The following is a 17,876-nucleotide window of genomic DNA, read 5'->3' as shown; positions in this document are numbered from 1 at the left end:
TGCAGTAGCACAACCCTGGGATGTTTGCTGGGAAGTTGTCACTTTACTGCTCGAAAAGGGTGCTGATACCGAAATAGCTGATAACAAAGGTTGTACGCCGTTATTTTACGCATTGCGGAGGAGGAGAGAAGATAGAAGCGATAGAAGCGTACCAGTTGAATCTCTTTGCAGCCTAGGATTCGACATCATCAAGACTTTGGACGCTGTGGACTTTCTTCTTAAAGGGGGGGCCAACATTGATGCTGTGGACCAAGATGGGTTTACACCACGAATATTGATATATAGAGATGAGGGACATCTAAGTTTCTCTATTTGTGAATAGCTATTCTATTTCTTGAATAAATTCTAATTTTAACGGGATTGTTTCAAAGTGGGATGGGTAACATCATGAAATTGGAGGTGTTCTGCGAAAAGGAGTTTTTGGAAATCCTGGAACGTGATAGGACAGTCTGGAGGCTATGAATGGTTCCTGGTGAGAGTATATCGTTATTAACTATCAGTTGCTTTGAGACGACCAAGCCTCTTTTTGCCTGTTTGATTAGCTTTTATTGATATCTATTCATGGTTTTTCCTAGCCGCATGATATGACCCCTCAGCCCGGTTGCTCCTAAATAGCCTTGGTTCCTTTCTAGCACCACGACTTTCTTCTCCGTAGTAGAAATAAACAATCAAGATGGAGGCAGTGATAAAATTCGGGTTCGGCGAACTTGCTCGCCACATGTGCCGAAATATCGACCAGAACGGAAACTGTGATGTTAATTAACTAGATTCTTATAGCTTTGGGATATTTGTTCTCTCACCTCCAGTGAAGATTGCCAAGGCCCACGTTGTGACAGGCTTCTAGGTATTTAAGCACATCTCTGTCAATCTCTTCTCCCCAAGTTGGTAGCTCATCTACGGCGCTATGCCAAGACTTGTAGCAATCATCGAGCATTTTGCCTATCTTGTTCATGGCTTCTTGGTCGGAGAGAAGCTGTGACTTGAGTATTGTAATCAGGTTATTTCTAGCGTCGTCTAACTCCTTCGAGAACGTTAGAAGAGTTCCATAAGGGTCTTGAGGCATTCAACTGTATCAAAAACGCACTACTTCTTTTTTGTATGACAAAATATCATTTGAACTATGAAGTGGTTAAATTTTGTCGATGTTTGAAGATGTGAGATAGCACTTATAGAATCACAAGATCTACCATAGAGCGTGTACACACTTGAAGAGAAGGGTGGTCTATCTGTATGTGAGAGAGCCTGATGTCTTCGGCGTACCTTAAAAATAGACATGTTAGAAGTTTGCGTAAAGAGGAAGTAGAAAAGCGTACTCTACTAGTCGTATAGCCAATACAACTCTACTCGTTCTTCTTCGGTTATTCATATATTCGTCCACAGTTAAAGCGGGAACTGGGCTGCCTTTTGAGAGCTTAGATTGATAGATCAGACTCTCAAGATATTTCAAATGAGAATCTTTCCAGCGTTCTGAGATTTCTAGAAATGAGTTAGGAACTTTGTGTCCGTCTGGACTTCGGTGGTATGATTGTACCTGGTGTGCTGCTCTGATGAAGTCTTGTTAGCTAGCTTCTCGGATGGATTAGATGGCGCTCACAGTCTTTATTCGATCCCAAATGGTCTGGAACGCATATTGGAGAGGTTTGTTTCCCTCAAAACGAGGGCCATTGTCGTTTAGGATTGCAAAATACTGTCAATTTCTTCTTGTGCTTTGACTGGATGGTTTGCTAAATGCCCTTCATCAAACTCTGTGAGTCGAGTATAAGCTATGTTGCCGTATCATGACCACCATAGGAAAACTTACGATCGTCAAAATAAAACACCTATGAGTCTGTCATTAGATGGTTTGTAGTTTGGCTGTAGCATAGAGAAAAATGTCTACCCAATTTGACCAGTCAACCGCTGTGCGAAATCTGTCCCTCTCAGCTGAAGGCGCCCAAATGGCGGTCGCGAATCCGAAATCAGTCTTATTGAACTTCATCTCTTCTTTGCCTGTCAATCGTAGCAATCTATCTCTAGTCAGTCAAAAGACTCACAAAACAGGTTCATTGACGCGAAAGACGCACTTTTTGAACCATTCATCTGCTTCAGCCTTGCCATCTTGATAGTGAGGGTTAATAGCTGGTTCAGCAGCCATTATTGAGGAAAACAAGTCTGGAATCAGGACATGTCGCCGCGGATCTGATATCTTTGGTAATTGGAAACTGGCTGTAGAGGCGTCCAACAGCAAGGTGGGCTCTAAAACCGTCACCGTTGAGGACATCTTCGTAAAGCGGCCAGGCTGTTCGGTTTTCAGTGCGACTTATACAAGTGGCATTAATCCGTTTGTTTGAGAGTATAAATAGACTAGTATAGAAGTGAACTGGGTGCAAGGGATTCGAAACCGACAATAGAAGTATTCAACAATTACATATCACACTTAAGCTTGAGCAAGCTAGAGGAAGGGGTTACGTACCCCATTCGCTTTGACTGGTGCCCAGTTAGGTGCCGTTCTCCAATATGACTCATGCCACTCCGTATAAGGCGGATCTATCTGCAGGTACGCCATCACCTACCATTTAAAATCGTCGATGTCCTGCTAATAATAGGAGTGACATCTAGTCGCTTAGTAAAGAACCGTTGTCGGATCTTTTGTTGAGTAATATCCGGGCTGGATACTATCTGTCCTGGTAAATCGTCCGCTGCGGTGTCCGAAAAGTTCAAATTACTTCTATTTGGAACCAATTGCTTCTTTTGGTGACCGACTTGTATGTCTTCGGGGCTCCCGATCCCTTCTGCATATTTTCCCATCATGTATCATATGCAGCCCTGCTCAAATGCCATGAAATTGTCAACTAAATTACTGTATTGACAACTTCCATCCACATCTTGGTGCCACGTCACAATGTTCTTGAAGATGTGGTATAGTCAAGGAGTAAGGGGAAGGTATACGACGGTGTAGCAGTGAATTATCTATTTACTCGGATCGCAACCGAAGCGCAGAGACTTCGGGATCGGCATAATCTAGACAATGGCATTGAACGAGTATCAAGTGTTTTATTAATGGATAAACTGGATGAAGGGCCGAGAGAGATTCTCCTCTCCATACTGAGTAGACACTTGACATATCATATTGAGAATACAGGGTCAAATAGACCCTGATTTCGTCCCCGAGATAATACAGGGTTACTTCTAGGGCAATATAAGTCATTTTAGCTTCTTCCTTATTCCTGATAGGGCTACTTTGATACAACTCAAGGAACTATGAAGTTTCCTTTACAAACATTTCTTTTTGTCATGTCACGTCTCATTTCTCAAGAGACTTAGCTTGCACCCAGCAGGAACGTTATACATAACCAATTCCTAGTTCAGTTGACACTGCAGGCGGAATTCTGTTCTAGTAGACAAAAAGTAGGGCATTTCAATTAACTCCGTCGTCATTGCATTGCATAGAAGCCAAGCGATTAACGAGGGCTCTCGCCTTTCATCGCATTTCTGGCGCCATAGCGGGTTGTCTTTGTTGATATTAATCCCGTCTTACGGATATTACGCCTTATCTCTCCGCTAATGGGGCAACCCAAAATGTCAAAAAGAACCCCAACCGACTCGGTGAGCATGCTGGGGTTTCCTTGATTCCGTGGCTGGTTTTGTTGTCTCTAGGTGGGCCAAGACGCCGATCGGCTTCCTCTTGTGATCATCCCCTGTCGGAATTTAATGTGCCGACATGCGTCTTGAGAATTGCTGCATGGATTCAACGTCGCAACCAGTTCCGATATACCCATAGATGACATTGGATGTGCATATTCACATCGCACCTAAATGAGAGCAGGTATGATCTCATGACTTTCTTTATTTACATTCAGCAGTAACTAAAGCTAGGCAACAGTTTCCGCTACATATGTTCAGATATAAATGTACTGCTATATACATAGTTTTATGTTCCAGGATGGCCCAAGAACTTTCGAAAGCACCAAGTTCTTCCATCACTCATGTCTTATATGTACAATGAAGAGAGGCTAGTCTGAATTATGAAGGAGGTGCACCGACGTAGACTGTCAAAACATTAGGAGCCCCTGAAGCCAACGTTCCCGAAGCATTCTCACTACCATCTGGGTTGACATCATCATATGGGAAAGCATAGCCTCGACCGTCGACTTCAAACTGGTGAACAAGACGGCTGTAGTGGTTGGTAGGGTTGACCGTGTAGTATTGAGACTGGCTCACACCCGGCTGAACGTTGCCACCAGCAATCAGCAAAGTGGATCGAACAAAGGCAGCACACAGACGGGGAACAACAGCCGAATGGATGCTGTTGTCGCCGGCCTGAATCGCAAATGGTCCGCTGTTGCAGCCCCAGATATCCCCTGCAGTCGGCTTAGCGTAACCACGGTTGTCGCCCTGGCAGTTAAGCGTGCTGCCAGAGACCTGGCAGTTGACATTGCCGGCAGAAGTTTGTGTGTTGATAGTGAGAGGAGTGCTTGTATAGTGGCTCCAGACTTGGTCCACATAAGCACTCCAGTAATTCTGGAAAGCAGCCGAATTGATGGCACTGTAGTCACCCGGAGAAAGAGCACGGATGGGAGTTCCAGCAGAATTGGCAACACACATTGAAGACCATGGGTAGCCGTCTTGGGAACCCTGTTGAACCAGACCCTGGCAGACTTGGCTGACTGCGCTGGCTCCAAGACCTCTTGTAATCTGGGTACCGCTTCCGTCTGTGACGCTCAAGCTCATGCTAAGGATCATGCCGACAAAATCGACGTAGCTGATGTTTGCATATAGAGCCAAGCCAGTGGTATACGTAAGCTCAACAAAGCCCCAGTTGATGCCTGCGCTTGGGTCTTGCAAGTTGGTTGGGGATGGTTGCACCAGGCCGTCGCCGTTGGGAATCTTGACCATGAAGAACTGGAGATTGCCCTCTGAAAAGTAGATGCGTGCAGAAGAGAGAACAATAGGCAATGTCACTGTGATGGAGTTGCCCTTGGCAGGTAGTGGAATGTTGATGGCGCTGCTGATCGGAACAGGGACACTGGAACCTCCAGAGCTAGGATAAACGAGACTGCCATCGCCCCTGACGAAGACGACTCTGTTGTCAGTGTCCAGGCCGGAAATGTAAGCATTAACCTGGCCACCAGAGAAATTATTGACAATCTGGATTGGCAAATGCCCGGGCTGAGCGGTCCGAGCTTGGATGGCGGCTTTTTTGGACACTGTCGTAGTTGGACTATGGTACGTTCCGTTGAGAGTGTTGTTGGCCGTGATAATGATATCGTCGATACCTCCAGGCTTGGCAATGGAGAAGGGTGATGAAACTCTTGGAATAAGAGAAGGGGCTGCTGATACTGCGCCAATGAGGGCAGTAAGGATAGCTAGAGTCCGCATGTTGTAAAGATTTGTATGCGACTGAAAAGAGAAGGAAGTAACAATAATATTGTAATTGAGCAATACTTTTGTGTGAGTCTTGGATTCAGTTCGATGTGTTGGGCTCTGAAGAACATATCTACCTGTGAATAGGCCCCTATATATATTCCATCTCAAGAGACATTTTCAAGAGTTTGTCTTCCAGTACCGGTATCCCAAGCTGGACATCGGACCGAAGTTTCGCGCAACGGAGATAGAGGCAACCTATTGCCGACTGTTTTGTACCGGCATGAAGCCATTGCTTTACCGTTGTAGCATAGCATCGGGCTTCCTTCGGTGGCTTGGAATGGGAAGGTTCAGGAGTGAGAGTCGTATCTTCTATGTTTGAGGCTATTACGTTCTTGTTTGCTGTGTAGGATGCTTTCAGGAGCCAGGGTTATGCATCAACAGCGGAAAACAATTTGTTAATATGCACTAAAATCCAATATATGACATAATTCCGTAATTCAACTGACTACTATGTCAACGTAATGTGGCCAAGTAAGTTATAGTTGCAACTACAAGCACGAAGTGCATACTCTCAGAGTAAATAAAGGTTAGCTGGTCACCAAGTCATGTGCCGAATAAAGCTCTCAAGAGCTTCTGAGATAGATAGAATGCTTGTCTAGAATGCAATTTCACTTTGTAACACTCGCTTAGAGAGGTTTAGATAGCTGATAGTAAACATAGTTGAAAGCGCTTTATTAGTTTCACAAGGAACGCGACCAATAAGACTGCTTGGGGGTAAAAACTTGTTTTCTCTGCCTTTTACCCCCCCTGGATTTAGGATGCGGCTGTGACTACAAACTATTGCCCTTCTGGGTAACAAATAAGGTCGCTTCCTCACACCATCGCGGAGTCTAGCGCTCCGAGATTCGGGCTAATAAAGCACAATTTACTGCACCCCACACTCTGCTAAGATTTCCATGCATGACATGACACACTGATCGTTGCAACGTGACAAGAGAGAAGAGGGGATTGTTCTTTTCTTCCAAGACGCCTGCACGGATGAAACGCTGGTAAACTTGGATTTTGTGGTGGATATAGAAAGAATTTTTTTTCGTCAGGTTGATTTGCAAACATGTGATCTGGTGATAGAGCTGCGAATATGGGACTGCCTCGGTAGTTTGTAGAGTTCTCTGATGTAGCCTTTCGCAGCGGCTGGTCTATACTGCAGCAGCTAAGGGTGAATCCGCAATACTCTAACTAAACCCAGATCCGAACTACTTGTGTGTAACTTCTTGATAATGTCTCATGTTGATAAGTTTCTCTTGTCAATTCTTGTTATTTGGTGTCTTTGTTAATGATACAAGTTCCTGTAGTTTGTCTTTCACTATTACTTATCTATTGTGGAACTCGCGGGTTGCATGCAGGCATCATTGTATTTCTAAGCTTCCTACACTTTTATCCATTAATATGAATATGTCGTCGGCTCACTAAATAGCGCATATCGTGGCTGCAGACATAGAGGTGTTTAACCCCAGGTCGAGCATGGGCTTACATTACATGTGCGTAAATAGTCTATGTAACCCTGGAAAACAGATGCCTAAACTAGTAGAAATCCTTCCGGTAGACCCATAACTCGTAGTCTTATTTGTGCGCTTCTGATCCTATTAGTGTTATTCACTTTCTCCTTTTGAAAGTCGATGAAATACGCTCTGCTTTATTACATCGCGTTATTAAGAAGAGGTAGGCGCTTAGCAAGCCTATCAATGCTAATATACTCCGTAGAGGTTTCCTCATTAGAATTTGTTGGTCGTATGACCGGGTGCGTATTCCTTTAAGTGGAGAGTTGATGGAGACGAGGACTAACACAGAGTTTCGTCCTCCTAATTTGGCTAAACACGGAGTTCGACCGAACCGAAAGATGCTCGGTGCTTTTTTCATTGGCTAAAACATTCCTTCAGTGGAGTATTGTAACTTGATATCGAGTAGATGGAATCGGTAGTGCACGAACACTCGCATACACTTGTTGATGAATGCAACTGAGGTACATTTCGCTTCTCATGCTCTTAGTTGTCTCCATTCCGAGTTCGTCGAATGATGCCTAAAGCTGCCAAGATATCTGTCTAGGCTAAACATGAGATATGATAGCCTCCCGCCTTCCCCTTAATTAAGTTGTATTGACTGCCACACGAAGGATTCGGGCCTTGGATGATACTTTTATTACTAGGGTTGGCAACTAAGCCCGCGCAGGGTTGGTTGTCTGCCGAGGTTTACACTTGTATTGTTATGGAAGTCAAAGCACAAGTCCAACGGCGATAGTCTATATAGCCGCAGTGACCCTCAAAAAGAAGTATGATTCCAAATCACCGAATTAGAGCCAGTAAATTGATAGCAGAATATTAAACGCATCATATACATGTATATATAGATTCAACATATAGATACCTGTAATAAGGGGTAGATACAGAGTTCCAAATAAGGTAGAAAGAAATCCTTCGATACACAAGAGAAAATCCCGTCCTAGGCCCACACTCATAATATTACCCTAATGCCGTGCCTAGGACCTAGCTTGATAATGGGGTAGGGTCAATCTCGGCAAGAGTCAGGCTTGCAATAACATCCCAGTGCTCTACAATACAGCTTCCGTTCATTCGATACGCATCCATAATCTTAATTGGAGGAGTAGTGAATTCATAGTGGTGTACAAAACCAGTGTTGTTGGTGAATGTTTGGTGTACAATGGTGTTGTTGACCTTTGGGTTCTTGGAGAGGGCGGCCACGGCGGCGTCTCGACCCTGCCCGATAGAAGGATTGTGCTGAATGTAATCAATCCAAACGTAGTTGTCAAATGCCTCGGGGATGTTCTTTTGAACATAGAACTCGTTGGTAAAGGCGTGGAAGATCCTTTCCTGCTCTTCTGGAGTGGCCGGTCGAGGAGGACAAGCAGGGATGGCCTTTCGTGAGGTATCTTCTGAGCCGAGAACAGAAGGGAGCGTGGCGGTGAGTGCGCCGAGATAGAGTAGAAACTTCATTTTGTTCTTGTTATTTGAGAATTAAAAGGAGGTGTAGAGGCCAGATATTCTAGAAGTGAAAATTTGTTACTCAAATCAAGATAGAGAGTAGGATGCTGCAAAACTCACAGAGGCAGGCAATTGATCACTATTTATCGTACAAGAGCATAGAAAAATTTGAGGCTTAAGCTGCTAAAAAAATTCCGAATTGCCATCGGAGTTTAAGAAACATCGTGGCATATCGACCAACGGCTACTGAATCTGGCAGGAAACAACTAATCATTTGGTAAGCTAGGGCTCGTTTCTGGCGAAAATGCCGTGAAAATCGGTAACTATTCAGTAAGGTTAACTTGCCAAGGTAGATCTGGCTTTTGATTGGTCCTTCGGTCGGTCTTTCGCCGTGTCTACGCGGCCAATTCGAGCGCCTGTCAGATCTTAGGTCATCCCGATTCGTCGCAATGTTGTTAGTACCGATACCGATTGCTGACATGAGGAGATTTCGGAATTCTTCTGGTTGCCGAGGGCCGCCGAAAACGATAGTGTCTTATTAGATTCATCCATCCATATTATCAACTATAAGAAAAAACAGTCGATATATCTCCAAGAAGATATTGGTGTTATTTCAGCTCGGTAAACTGTAACCGTTATGTCCGGAATGCTTAGAATTATATAAGGGTTTATGTAGAGCTTGGCATGAATAGTCTCAATAACTAATAATCCCATTGAGCTTATGACTTAAAAATATTTTTATATATTCGCAACATGTCTTGCCCGGACTGTTTCAAAGGAACTATTCATGAGGGAACACCCAAAGGCAAAGAGGAGACAATTCACCATGTCCTAACATATGTCGCCACCCCCGAGAAAGGCATTGCATCAAGCTCGAAAATCATCTTTATCACCGATGTATTTGGCTTCAACCTTGTGAATAACAAGCTGCTGGCAGACAAATATGCTGCCGATACCGGATGCTTGGTTCTTATGCCCAGCGTTATTCCAGGAGGCGGGGCGCCTCTCTCAGCGATAGAGCTGTTTGACTCCCTATCGACACCAGTTGGCTTGTTAGACTTGACAGGCCAGACGAAGAGAGCGGGAGCTGCATTTCGAGCAGCGGCCATTTTCGCCCCGTTTGCAGTCCGTACGCGGAATGCATTTCCTAAACTGCTCAGGTTCTCTCGCGACGTCAAAGCCTCCTTGCCAACAGATGCTAAACTTGGTATCGCCGGGTTCTGCTGGGGTGGGATGCACTCGACTAAACTCACTGCGGAGCCGGCTGAAGAAGGCGGAAACGTTCCCTTATTCGATGCTCACTTTGTGGCTCATCCTGCTGGCCTCAAAGCACCAGAAGACTTTTCAGCCGCTGCCAATAAGTTCAGAGTCCCCATCAGTTTCGCTGTTGGAGATCTTGACATGGTGTTATCCAAGGATAAGATCGAGAGTATTGAGTCCAGCTTGAAGGAAGTTTATGGAAGGAATTCTGACGATTTCGAAGTAAAGACTTACAACGGCTGCAAACATGGATTCGCTGTACGAGCTGATCCAAAGAGGACAATCGAAGACGGGGCCGCTATGCACGCAGCGGCACAGGCCATTAATTGGTTTGGGAAATATCTGGCGTGATTTGAATAGTCAAATATTAGCTTATGGAAAGCTCATTATTTATTACGAGGAAGCGCATTGGTCTTTTATGAAGCGGATCATATCCGTATTCCCACATTGTCGTTTCTCATTCTAAAGGCTAAGATCTGTGCTCTCTATTGACTCTCGGACACTATCAAGATATGCATGGTAGGTGTCGCTTCCCACCACTTCCAAAAAAATATTATTCAATTTTACATTTGAGATTTCGTGAAAGAATTTTTCTGCTTGACACCTACTCACTCATCCGTGTCCCTCAACTATGGAAACTTAGATCGTCTCAGATTTGCCAATACCTGGTTGGAATAACGCGAGTCCGAGTTGACGATATTGATCCATTGGCCATTCACAATTTAGTTCTGCAGAGCCAAGGCATGCACCAAAGCTACCCCTCGCACACCTGTGGTCTGGAAGATGGGTACTGGTGGGATCAACTTACTCGCTCAGCTGAGTAGGTTATAGACCTAATCAAGAGAATGTGAACCAGTTGTAAGATTCGATACGAAGTGTGCAAGTGGCCCGGCAGCTCCCACAGCAAAATTGACCAGCTTTTAAAAGCAAAGACTATTATAACAGAGAACTAAGGTCAGTGACCTTGTACTTTTTCAATTAGAACGCGACCCTTCATAAACGGAAGATATATGGGATTACATTCCTTGGGGTTAAAAGATGAATTGACCCGGTTATTAGACGAGAAGAGGCTTATTGCCGTGTATAACACAATCTGTGTACCAATTTTCATATTCGTCAACAAACTACATAGATAATATGAAGGGAAATAGGAATATGCTTCAATTGATATTAGTTTAACTAAAATTATGCACATTCTTGATGCCTTGGGACATCAGTTTTACCACTTCAACCCCGGATCTGGACTTTGGTCAGGCGGTATCCAATAATGCCATCGCCTTCAAAACATTCACCGTTTCTCCCTTCTATTTGCGATTCTGCCCATGTCTGTAGGAAATCGAGATCAGAATTTTTGGAAGAGCTCGTTGCATTCCTCATTATTGAGTTGAACTTAAGGCCTTTCCCTACCATAACACCGGTAAGGACATAGAATGGCCTGTTTCGTACTCGGAACTGGTGTTTCTTTGATGGTGGTAATGCCTTAACCAACATTGAAATATACTCTTCTGTTGGTGAAAAAACGACGCGCTCGAGCTTTTCAACCTCTAGGCTATGTCGCTTTGACGTGCTCTTTTCAATTTTCCACCCAAGGATCTTCCTAAAACTGACCCCGAAAGACCAGGATTTGGTTGACCGCTCCTCTAGATTAACATCATTGGTCTCTTGAGCTTGTGGGACATTCAAAGGTACCACATCCGTGATTGGCGGTACTAGAACTGTTTCCGGGTCTAGAGGATCCTCAATGAGTGACCCCAACTTGGCCGGCCCGTTGATATCTAGTAGACGCCTTGTAAAAAACCAAGAGTTCTTGCGGTAAAGCTTGTCGACATTATTTGGGCTCGTGATACTATTGTGCCGTAAATTTTTCTTTTCAGCGACCTCACAATTCTCCATTGGGTCACTAGTAGGTTTGATAAAATCCACTGGGGTAACGTCGTTATCGTCTTCTTCATCTTCGTTGCCATGGTCCCAATAATAGTATCTGGAGACCCACAGGCCATCTGCAGCTGATGGTCGCCGATGTGCCTTTGAACGAGTTTTGGCGACTTGATCTCATCGCCACAAAATGGACATGTTGTTTTATAGTCTTCAGGGAGCTTTCTTGATAATCGAGCTATGGAAGCTTGTGAAAGAGGTGGATATACCTCCTTATGGTCCCGGCTTAAGTGAGTTTCAAAGTCTTGGAATGTGCTAAAGGATGCCAGACACTGGTTTTGAATGCAAGCTAGAGACTGTCTGTGGTGAGTTTGCTCATGCTCGAACCATTTACTTCGAGAGCCATACAGTTCATCTGGGTTCCTACAATCCTCAAAAGTACAAATGTAAGGCTGCAGGTCACTGGCTACGTGATCCCTGTAAACTTCGTTAAATGATAGGTTCCATGTTATCGGAGAAAATTTGAACTTTGATTGCGTACCTCCATTCTTTCGTAGTTTTAGGGCTAATATATAGATAGCAATAAGGACACGGGAAAGGTTCTACACCGAGCTCATGCGGTGGTGCTGGAAGGCATGGTCTCGACGAATCGTTTGTATCTGATGCGTACGAAGTTATGGAGTGAAGGTCTTCTATATCTGTATTAATGTATTGCTTTGGTGCCTCTGGATCGTTAAAATCATCGATATCAGGGGGTCGTGACGCTGTAGTCTCAGAGTAGTTTTCAAAAGTCTTGATACTCTCTTCAGACCTATCATTTGTTTCGGTATTGACCACAAAGCCCCCCGCAAGTTTTAAATGATGGACCTTGCAATATTGCAAGAATCTTCGACGAGAAAGGATGGATTGAACCATCCTCTCCTTTAAAGTTGGGCTCAATATGGGGAAGACCGAGTCGACGTATTCCCTGTCCCGTTTCTCAAAGTCGTATATGTCAACTTTCGCAGCTTTTCTATAACGGTCAATGGGTACTGGATTATGGAACGTGACACTAAGCTTTGTGAGATTGGTTGTTGTGTGAGCGATACTCCTGCAAAGCATTTCAACCTGATCTGTGTCCTTAAGCAGTTCTTCATCCGAAAACTCGGCATCAGAGATTTCGACTGAATTACGTGTTGCTTCAACAGAGCCACCCGCATATTGCTTCAGTATTGAATCTTGTTCATGCAGAGATGAGGACGCCTTGTAATCATATGAGCCTAGCTCACCTCATCACTCAATGATAAGACTTGAAACACTTACAAGCTGAGAAATTCTCATCAAGGTACTGGCGAGGTGCTCAAGACAGTCAATGACAACGTCACGAAGATGTGCTGAGTCTCTTAGCTTCTCATCCAGTGAGCCCATGTTGAGCTTATGCGCGCCATTTTGTTTTGTCCAAGATTGGAATCGATCACTCTCATGTTTAACTCGCTCGTTAATCGAATTATTCCTCTCATATGCTCGGAGAACTTTGCTAGCTTCCTCAAATGACTCTCGACAGAGATCCACGGCAGAAGCGATGCGGCCCGTCATGATGCTTCATTCCGATGACTTCAATGATTTGAATGAGGAATAAGATGGTTGTATTTTGACAGTCTGAACTTGAACGGCAAACCCCCCTAATATATAGAAAGGCTCCGGCAGTCTGACCGCAGCGACACAAAGCGGACAAAGAAAAACAATAAGCCTCATCAGTCTGGCCTCAATGACACAAAGCGGACAAAGCGAAAATAACCTAGCCTCGTGAGTCTGACCTCAGTGACACAAAGTGGACAAAGCAAAGGCAAGCCTCTTGAGCCAGACACATAATCTTTACAAACCCGAATTGCGACATTGCGTGACACAGTACCCTCCAAATCATCTGACCGTGCTGCCTCGTGATACATCGTGGAACCATATCCTCCAAATAATACAGCATATTGCGAGTTCCAGTTTCAACAACCGCTTGCTCACGAATACATCAAATCGAAAAAAAAAAAAAAATCTGCATTTACAGTGAGAGATCTCCAAGATACACTTATACGATGTCCAGCGAAGTTACATTGGCTCCAAGCTGGGATCATCCCGTAAACGTATGTGCGCCGGCTAATGTTCATTTATGTGGGTAATGGCACATAGTTCGCACCTGTCAACGAATTATTATCTAGCACCACGTTGGGCAACCAAGGAACTCATGAAAAAGTAAAATGTACTGAAATCAAATAACTCAGATCTATAATTTGTTACCGGCCTATCTGGCATTGGTATCTACAATAGTCTCCATCTTAGCTTTTCGGAGGTAGTAATGAAGTGTAAACCAAAGTCGCAGCTATTGAAGTGATACACTGGTTGCATATTGGCCGTTCCCCGGGATTGGCTACGATGCAATTCCCTATTGGGCCAGTTTTGTCGAGGCTCTGTGGGAGACTAACAACCCAGGAACTAGTCACAGCCCGCCAGAACTACGAGCTGGTGAGCGGTAACAAAACGTACTCAAATTGCTCGAGCATATACATTTCAGTTCTCAGAGGTAGTCGAACTAGTCTCTCTTCAGCCCAACCATTCCCATCCGCCTCAATCCAAAGCCACCAATAAAACATGCCATGCCCATCCACGCAAAAGCGGCCCAAAAGCTCGCACGGTATCCCATCATGAGCGCATCCGGCGAGTTCTTGTCCTGTAACTTGGAGCTTTTTGTAACGGACGCCGAAATGACCGCCATGATCGTTAGACCAATCGAAGTACCGAACTGAGCAACAGTATTGAAGACCGCTCCTGCTAATGCTTGTGTGCGAGCCGGAAAGACATCGGAGACGACAAGTAGGCCAACAGTGAAGAGGATATCTGCACTGATTGGCGAAACAAGCTGTGCGAAGAAGGCGTTGAACCAATATGGTTCATGCACCTTTATAGTTGCCATTAGGAGTGGTGCTCCAGCGCTCAGTATCACGGACGAGAGAAGAAGATAAAAGGCGGGAATTCTGTGGATTAGTAGGCCGGTTGAGACTTGGACCAATGACCCCACAACAAGGCTCGGAAGAATCCGTATCGATGCTTGGAGCGCAGAGAGCTGTTGAACATTTTGGAAGCTGTGAATCATTTGTTTAGTGTGGTGAAGGTGGACTCTCTCTGAGAATGAGAAAACTTACAAGAGACTGCAGAAAAACTCCATGGCGTTTACAACGGCGTAAGAAAATATGACCAAGAGGCAGACAGTAGTGAATATTCTATTTTTCCACAGCGAGTTGGGAATTAAGGTTGGTCTTTGTCCTCTTTCTTGTCTTCGTTGCCAAAGGATGAAAGCAGGGATAAGCAGTACACTAATGATGAGCGCTGCAATGTTCCCCGGGATTGTGATGTTGGATAAATCACTCGAGAGTGCCCTATAAAAGTTACTATGTTGACAATGGCATTCTAAAGAGATGAGACTTACCCAAGAACATATGAGAGAAGTCCTAGAGAGGTAGACGATAAGACTGTGCCAATCCAATCAATGTCTCGCTTGAGTCTTAGTAAAATTCCACCTTCAAGTTTTTTGCCCATTGGCAAAGCCCACAAGCTGATGAAAAATAGAACCAATGTTATCCCACCACACAGGTACCATCCCATTCTCCAACCTACTGTATCCAAGAGAACTCCGCCGAGCACTAGGCCAAGAGAGAAGCCCAATGGTTGCACAAACCCTAGGCAAGAAAATCCAATATTCCGTTGGCGCCCACTTTTTGTAATGCCAGCAACAATGGCGATAGAGGTGGGCAAACAGAGGGATACGGCAATGCCTTGGAAAGAGCGGAACATGATCAATTCGATGCCAGTCCTACTAAGCCCACATGCTACCATGAAGCAGCCGAGGAAGAGGCAGCCGATCAAGTTGATAATACGGTTCCCAACAGTGTCTGCGATGGATCCGGCAATGATTAGGCAACAACCACTTGTCAATCTGCGAGTGGGTGTTTAGCAATGCGACTTACGCATATGAAGACTGCCCACTAAGGACAAAATGACTTACGCATATACTGATGATGGCCTGAAAAAAGTGTCAGTTCAATACCCATGATTGATTTAGATTTCTTCCCCAGAAAAGAAAAGCAATAACATCTAGACTAGGGTTATCCTCACCATGCTATCAGGTACTCTGGCAAACCAATGTCCAATGCCATTCGTGGAAGGCCAATGGTTAAGAGGCCAGTACTTAAGCTACTCAGGAAATTGACGGCCGAGAGCGCCGCGATAACAATGACAGTTCGTCCATTCGACAAAATTAAGGTCTGTTCATCCGCCGTCGGAGGTAATATCGGCGCGATTTCAGCTTCTCCTGGTGGTGCTGCTGCCAAGGACACGGGGTGAATTGTATCCGCCGGAGATATGAAGTCAGAGGCACTTCTTAACCTTGTAAGGGGAATCTCAGTTGTTTGTGACATATTGGGCTTTCTTGACGACTTTCTTTTCTCAAGCCAAGTTTAATGGTGAAGCCAATGCAGAAGCTTAAAAAAAAGTCAAACGTTTATTAGCGTCTGAACGGAGAACTTACCGCTACACCGATATGAGTCAACGCCGCAAAAAAGCGCTTATCCGGGGTTATAGTACCCATACTTATCCGGAGACTAAACTCTGGATATCCGGCTCTTCCATTTTAGCATCGAATTCCGTCGACCCCAGTAGAAGGGATGTCAATATGCAGCACCCCCGATTCGATTTATTTACTAGGCTTAGTTATGAGACTTTGTATAGCTATATAACGTTCTCTTAATTATACATGGCATACTCAATTGATTTGTAGGGTGAGACAAGAGTTTGTGTACAGCCATCATTCGCTCAGGCGAATAACACGAAGCTGCGGCACTTTTCAATGACAATGTATGGCGTTGATCTTCAATACTATAGAAGTCAGATTGTTCGAGCAAAACATACGTGTAGTGGCATTCAATTATTTTTAGACGTCCCAATCCGAGCTCGTTTTCGCATAAAATTATCACTCAAGGGACAATACATATGGCGTCGTTAGCGCTGACAGGTATTACTTAAAAACATGAAGTTTTTCGTTACCTTCCTGAGCGTTAAGTTCAGACCAAGTCTAAATATACATGCACGGAAGAGCAGTTTGCTCCTCAAATGTTGTAGGCTGTTAAGATAGACCCTCCTAGTCCCCTAAAAGGCATACCGAGCTTAGCAAAAGGCAGCAAAATCGAGTATCTAGAATGGAGAAGAGTCGAGCTGCTATTTTCTCAATATATATACTGGGCAACTGGAAGCAGACTTCTTCTAGAACTTCTGAGCGCAATGAGATTGGCAGTCGAGGGTAAATAGATGAGCCATCATCACGGATATACGTGAATGTAATAGACTCACTTTTCATTCTGTAAATCTCATATCAAGTATTTCTTAACAATGAGATCTGGCAAATAAGCTCGACAGTTTTCTTTTGGAGAGTCAAGTGGAATACATAACATTTAATTCTTATCTGTTAGCTTACCACGATCGATGATTATTAGGCTTGGCGCCAACGGTACGCGTTCGTTAATTGTTTCCAAGTGGTCAACCCAATCTAAGTAGTTCGTCCGGAAAGTATTTGGTGTTGAGTCATCCAAAGGCTGAAATTGTCTTACCTAGTCATATATAAAAATATTTTATCTTTCTAGATGATATACTCTGTTCTATTTGCTGCGGATACCTCTTGGAAAATACGAGAGACCAATGGCATAGATCAGCTGGATCAGTTTCAACAAGTCGTCTCAATATCAATCAAAGATAGATGATTGGCCATTAATAATTACCCAATGGTCGGGGTACGGGCTTAGTTAGACAGTATTATGTGCCGCATTTGATACCTGAATTGCTATTCCAGTTTGCAGATTTCGAAGTCAGGGGGCTAGCACACACGTATTATTAATGCGGCTGTGCCAATTGCTAAGTGTTTTAGCTCCATGCGACAAACAACTTTAGTGATTACCCCGCTCCAAGTAGCTGAATGTGTAAGTTTGAAGCTCTCACAACAATTGGCTCATCCATCTTTGTGAGGCATATCTTCAATGTACTGCTACTGTGAATATCGCTCAAGGTCAAGACAGGCATGGGATATCTTTGACTCGGGCATTAAATGGGGGTCAAGAGGTAATTTATAATTCGTGTGTGTGTTTTATTTGTTTATATATTACCTTGTCAAGCACGTCGTAAAGTCTTTCTTCACCCTGAGCTCGTAAAACCCCACATGCATGCAAGGCCACACTTAGACCGGTACTATATATGCATCTCGATAGGACAGAGCTACATTGATCTTAGTTAGATGATGTATCACGGCTGAAAGGTTTCCTAAGAAAGCGGAGGCATTGATACGCGTACTATCGAAAATATAAAGAGCGCAGAATCCTCGCTTCTCTC

The 17,876-nt window shown here is 44.3% G+C and overlaps 6 protein-coding genes across 6 annotated transcripts; 1 reads left to right on the top strand and 5 right to left on the bottom strand.

Annotated features, from left to right (window-relative positions):
• Positions 1-796: 796 nt before the first annotated feature.
• Positions 797-2,260, bottom strand: TRIVIDRAFT_59217 (uncharacterized protein; the record flags this gene model as incomplete). Its single annotated transcript, XM_014099588.1, has 9 exons — positions 797-1,021; positions 1,085-1,118; positions 1,204-1,260; positions 1,314-1,455; positions 1,595-1,648; positions 1,689-1,745; positions 1,802-1,820; positions 1,880-2,006; positions 2,064-2,260. The coding sequence occupies 9 exons, from the start codon at positions 2,258-2,260 to the stop codon at positions 797-799; spliced, it is 912 nt and encodes a 303-aa protein (XP_013955063.1).
• Positions 2,261-4,002: 1,742 nt separating this feature from the next.
• Positions 4,003-5,358, bottom strand: TRIVIDRAFT_50439 (glycoside hydrolase family 64 protein; the record flags this gene model as incomplete). Its single annotated transcript, XM_014099587.1, has 1 exon — positions 4,003-5,358. The coding sequence occupies one exon, from the start codon at positions 5,356-5,358 to the stop codon at positions 4,003-4,005; it is 1,356 nt and encodes a 451-aa protein (XP_013955062.1).
• A 2,368-nt stretch (positions 5,359-7,726) lies between these two features.
• Positions 7,727-8,392, bottom strand: TRIVIDRAFT_216302 (uncharacterized protein; the record flags this gene model as incomplete). The annotated part of the gene is made up of 1 exon (XM_014099586.1): positions 7,727-8,392. The coding sequence occupies one exon, from the start codon at positions 8,352-8,354 to the stop codon at positions 7,887-7,889; it is 468 nt and encodes a 155-aa protein (XP_013955061.1).
• A 703-nt stretch (positions 8,393-9,095) lies between these two features.
• Positions 9,096-9,953, top strand: TRIVIDRAFT_50504 (uncharacterized protein; the record flags this gene model as incomplete). Its single annotated transcript, XM_014099585.1, has 1 exon — positions 9,096-9,953. One exon carries the CDS (start codon positions 9,096-9,098, stop codon positions 9,951-9,953), a length of 858 nt encoding a protein of 285 aa, XP_013955060.1.
• An 876-nt stretch (positions 9,954-10,829) lies between these two features.
• TRIVIDRAFT_223558 (uncharacterized protein) lies at positions 10,830-13,052 on the bottom strand (the record flags this gene model as incomplete). Its single annotated transcript, XM_014099584.1, has 4 exons — positions 10,830-11,627; positions 11,747-11,954; positions 12,019-12,719; positions 12,780-13,052. The coding sequence occupies 4 exons, from the start codon at positions 13,050-13,052 to the stop codon at positions 10,830-10,832; spliced, it is 1,980 nt and encodes a 659-aa protein (XP_013955059.1).
• A 985-nt stretch (positions 13,053-14,037) lies between these two features.
• On the bottom strand, positions 14,038-16,089 carry TRIVIDRAFT_192541 (uncharacterized protein; the record flags this gene model as incomplete). Its single annotated transcript, XM_014099583.1, has 6 exons — positions 14,038-14,587; positions 14,648-14,881; positions 14,932-15,438; positions 15,508-15,525; positions 15,618-15,766; positions 16,030-16,089. 6 exons carry the CDS (start codon positions 16,087-16,089, stop codon positions 14,038-14,040), a joined length of 1,518 nt encoding a protein of 505 aa, XP_013955058.1.
• Between the last annotated feature and the right edge of the window lie 1,787 nt (positions 16,090-17,876).

This window comes from Trichoderma virens (assembly GCF_000170995.1).
Source record: "Trichoderma virens Gv29-8 chromosome Unknown TRIVIscaffold_77, whole genome shotgun sequence".
NCBI classification, from domain to species: Eukaryota; Fungi; Ascomycota; class Sordariomycetes; order Hypocreales; family Hypocreaceae; genus Trichoderma; species Trichoderma virens.
Note: the sequence above shows the minus strand (reverse complement) of the source record. Positions and strands in the feature narration are given on the sequence as shown.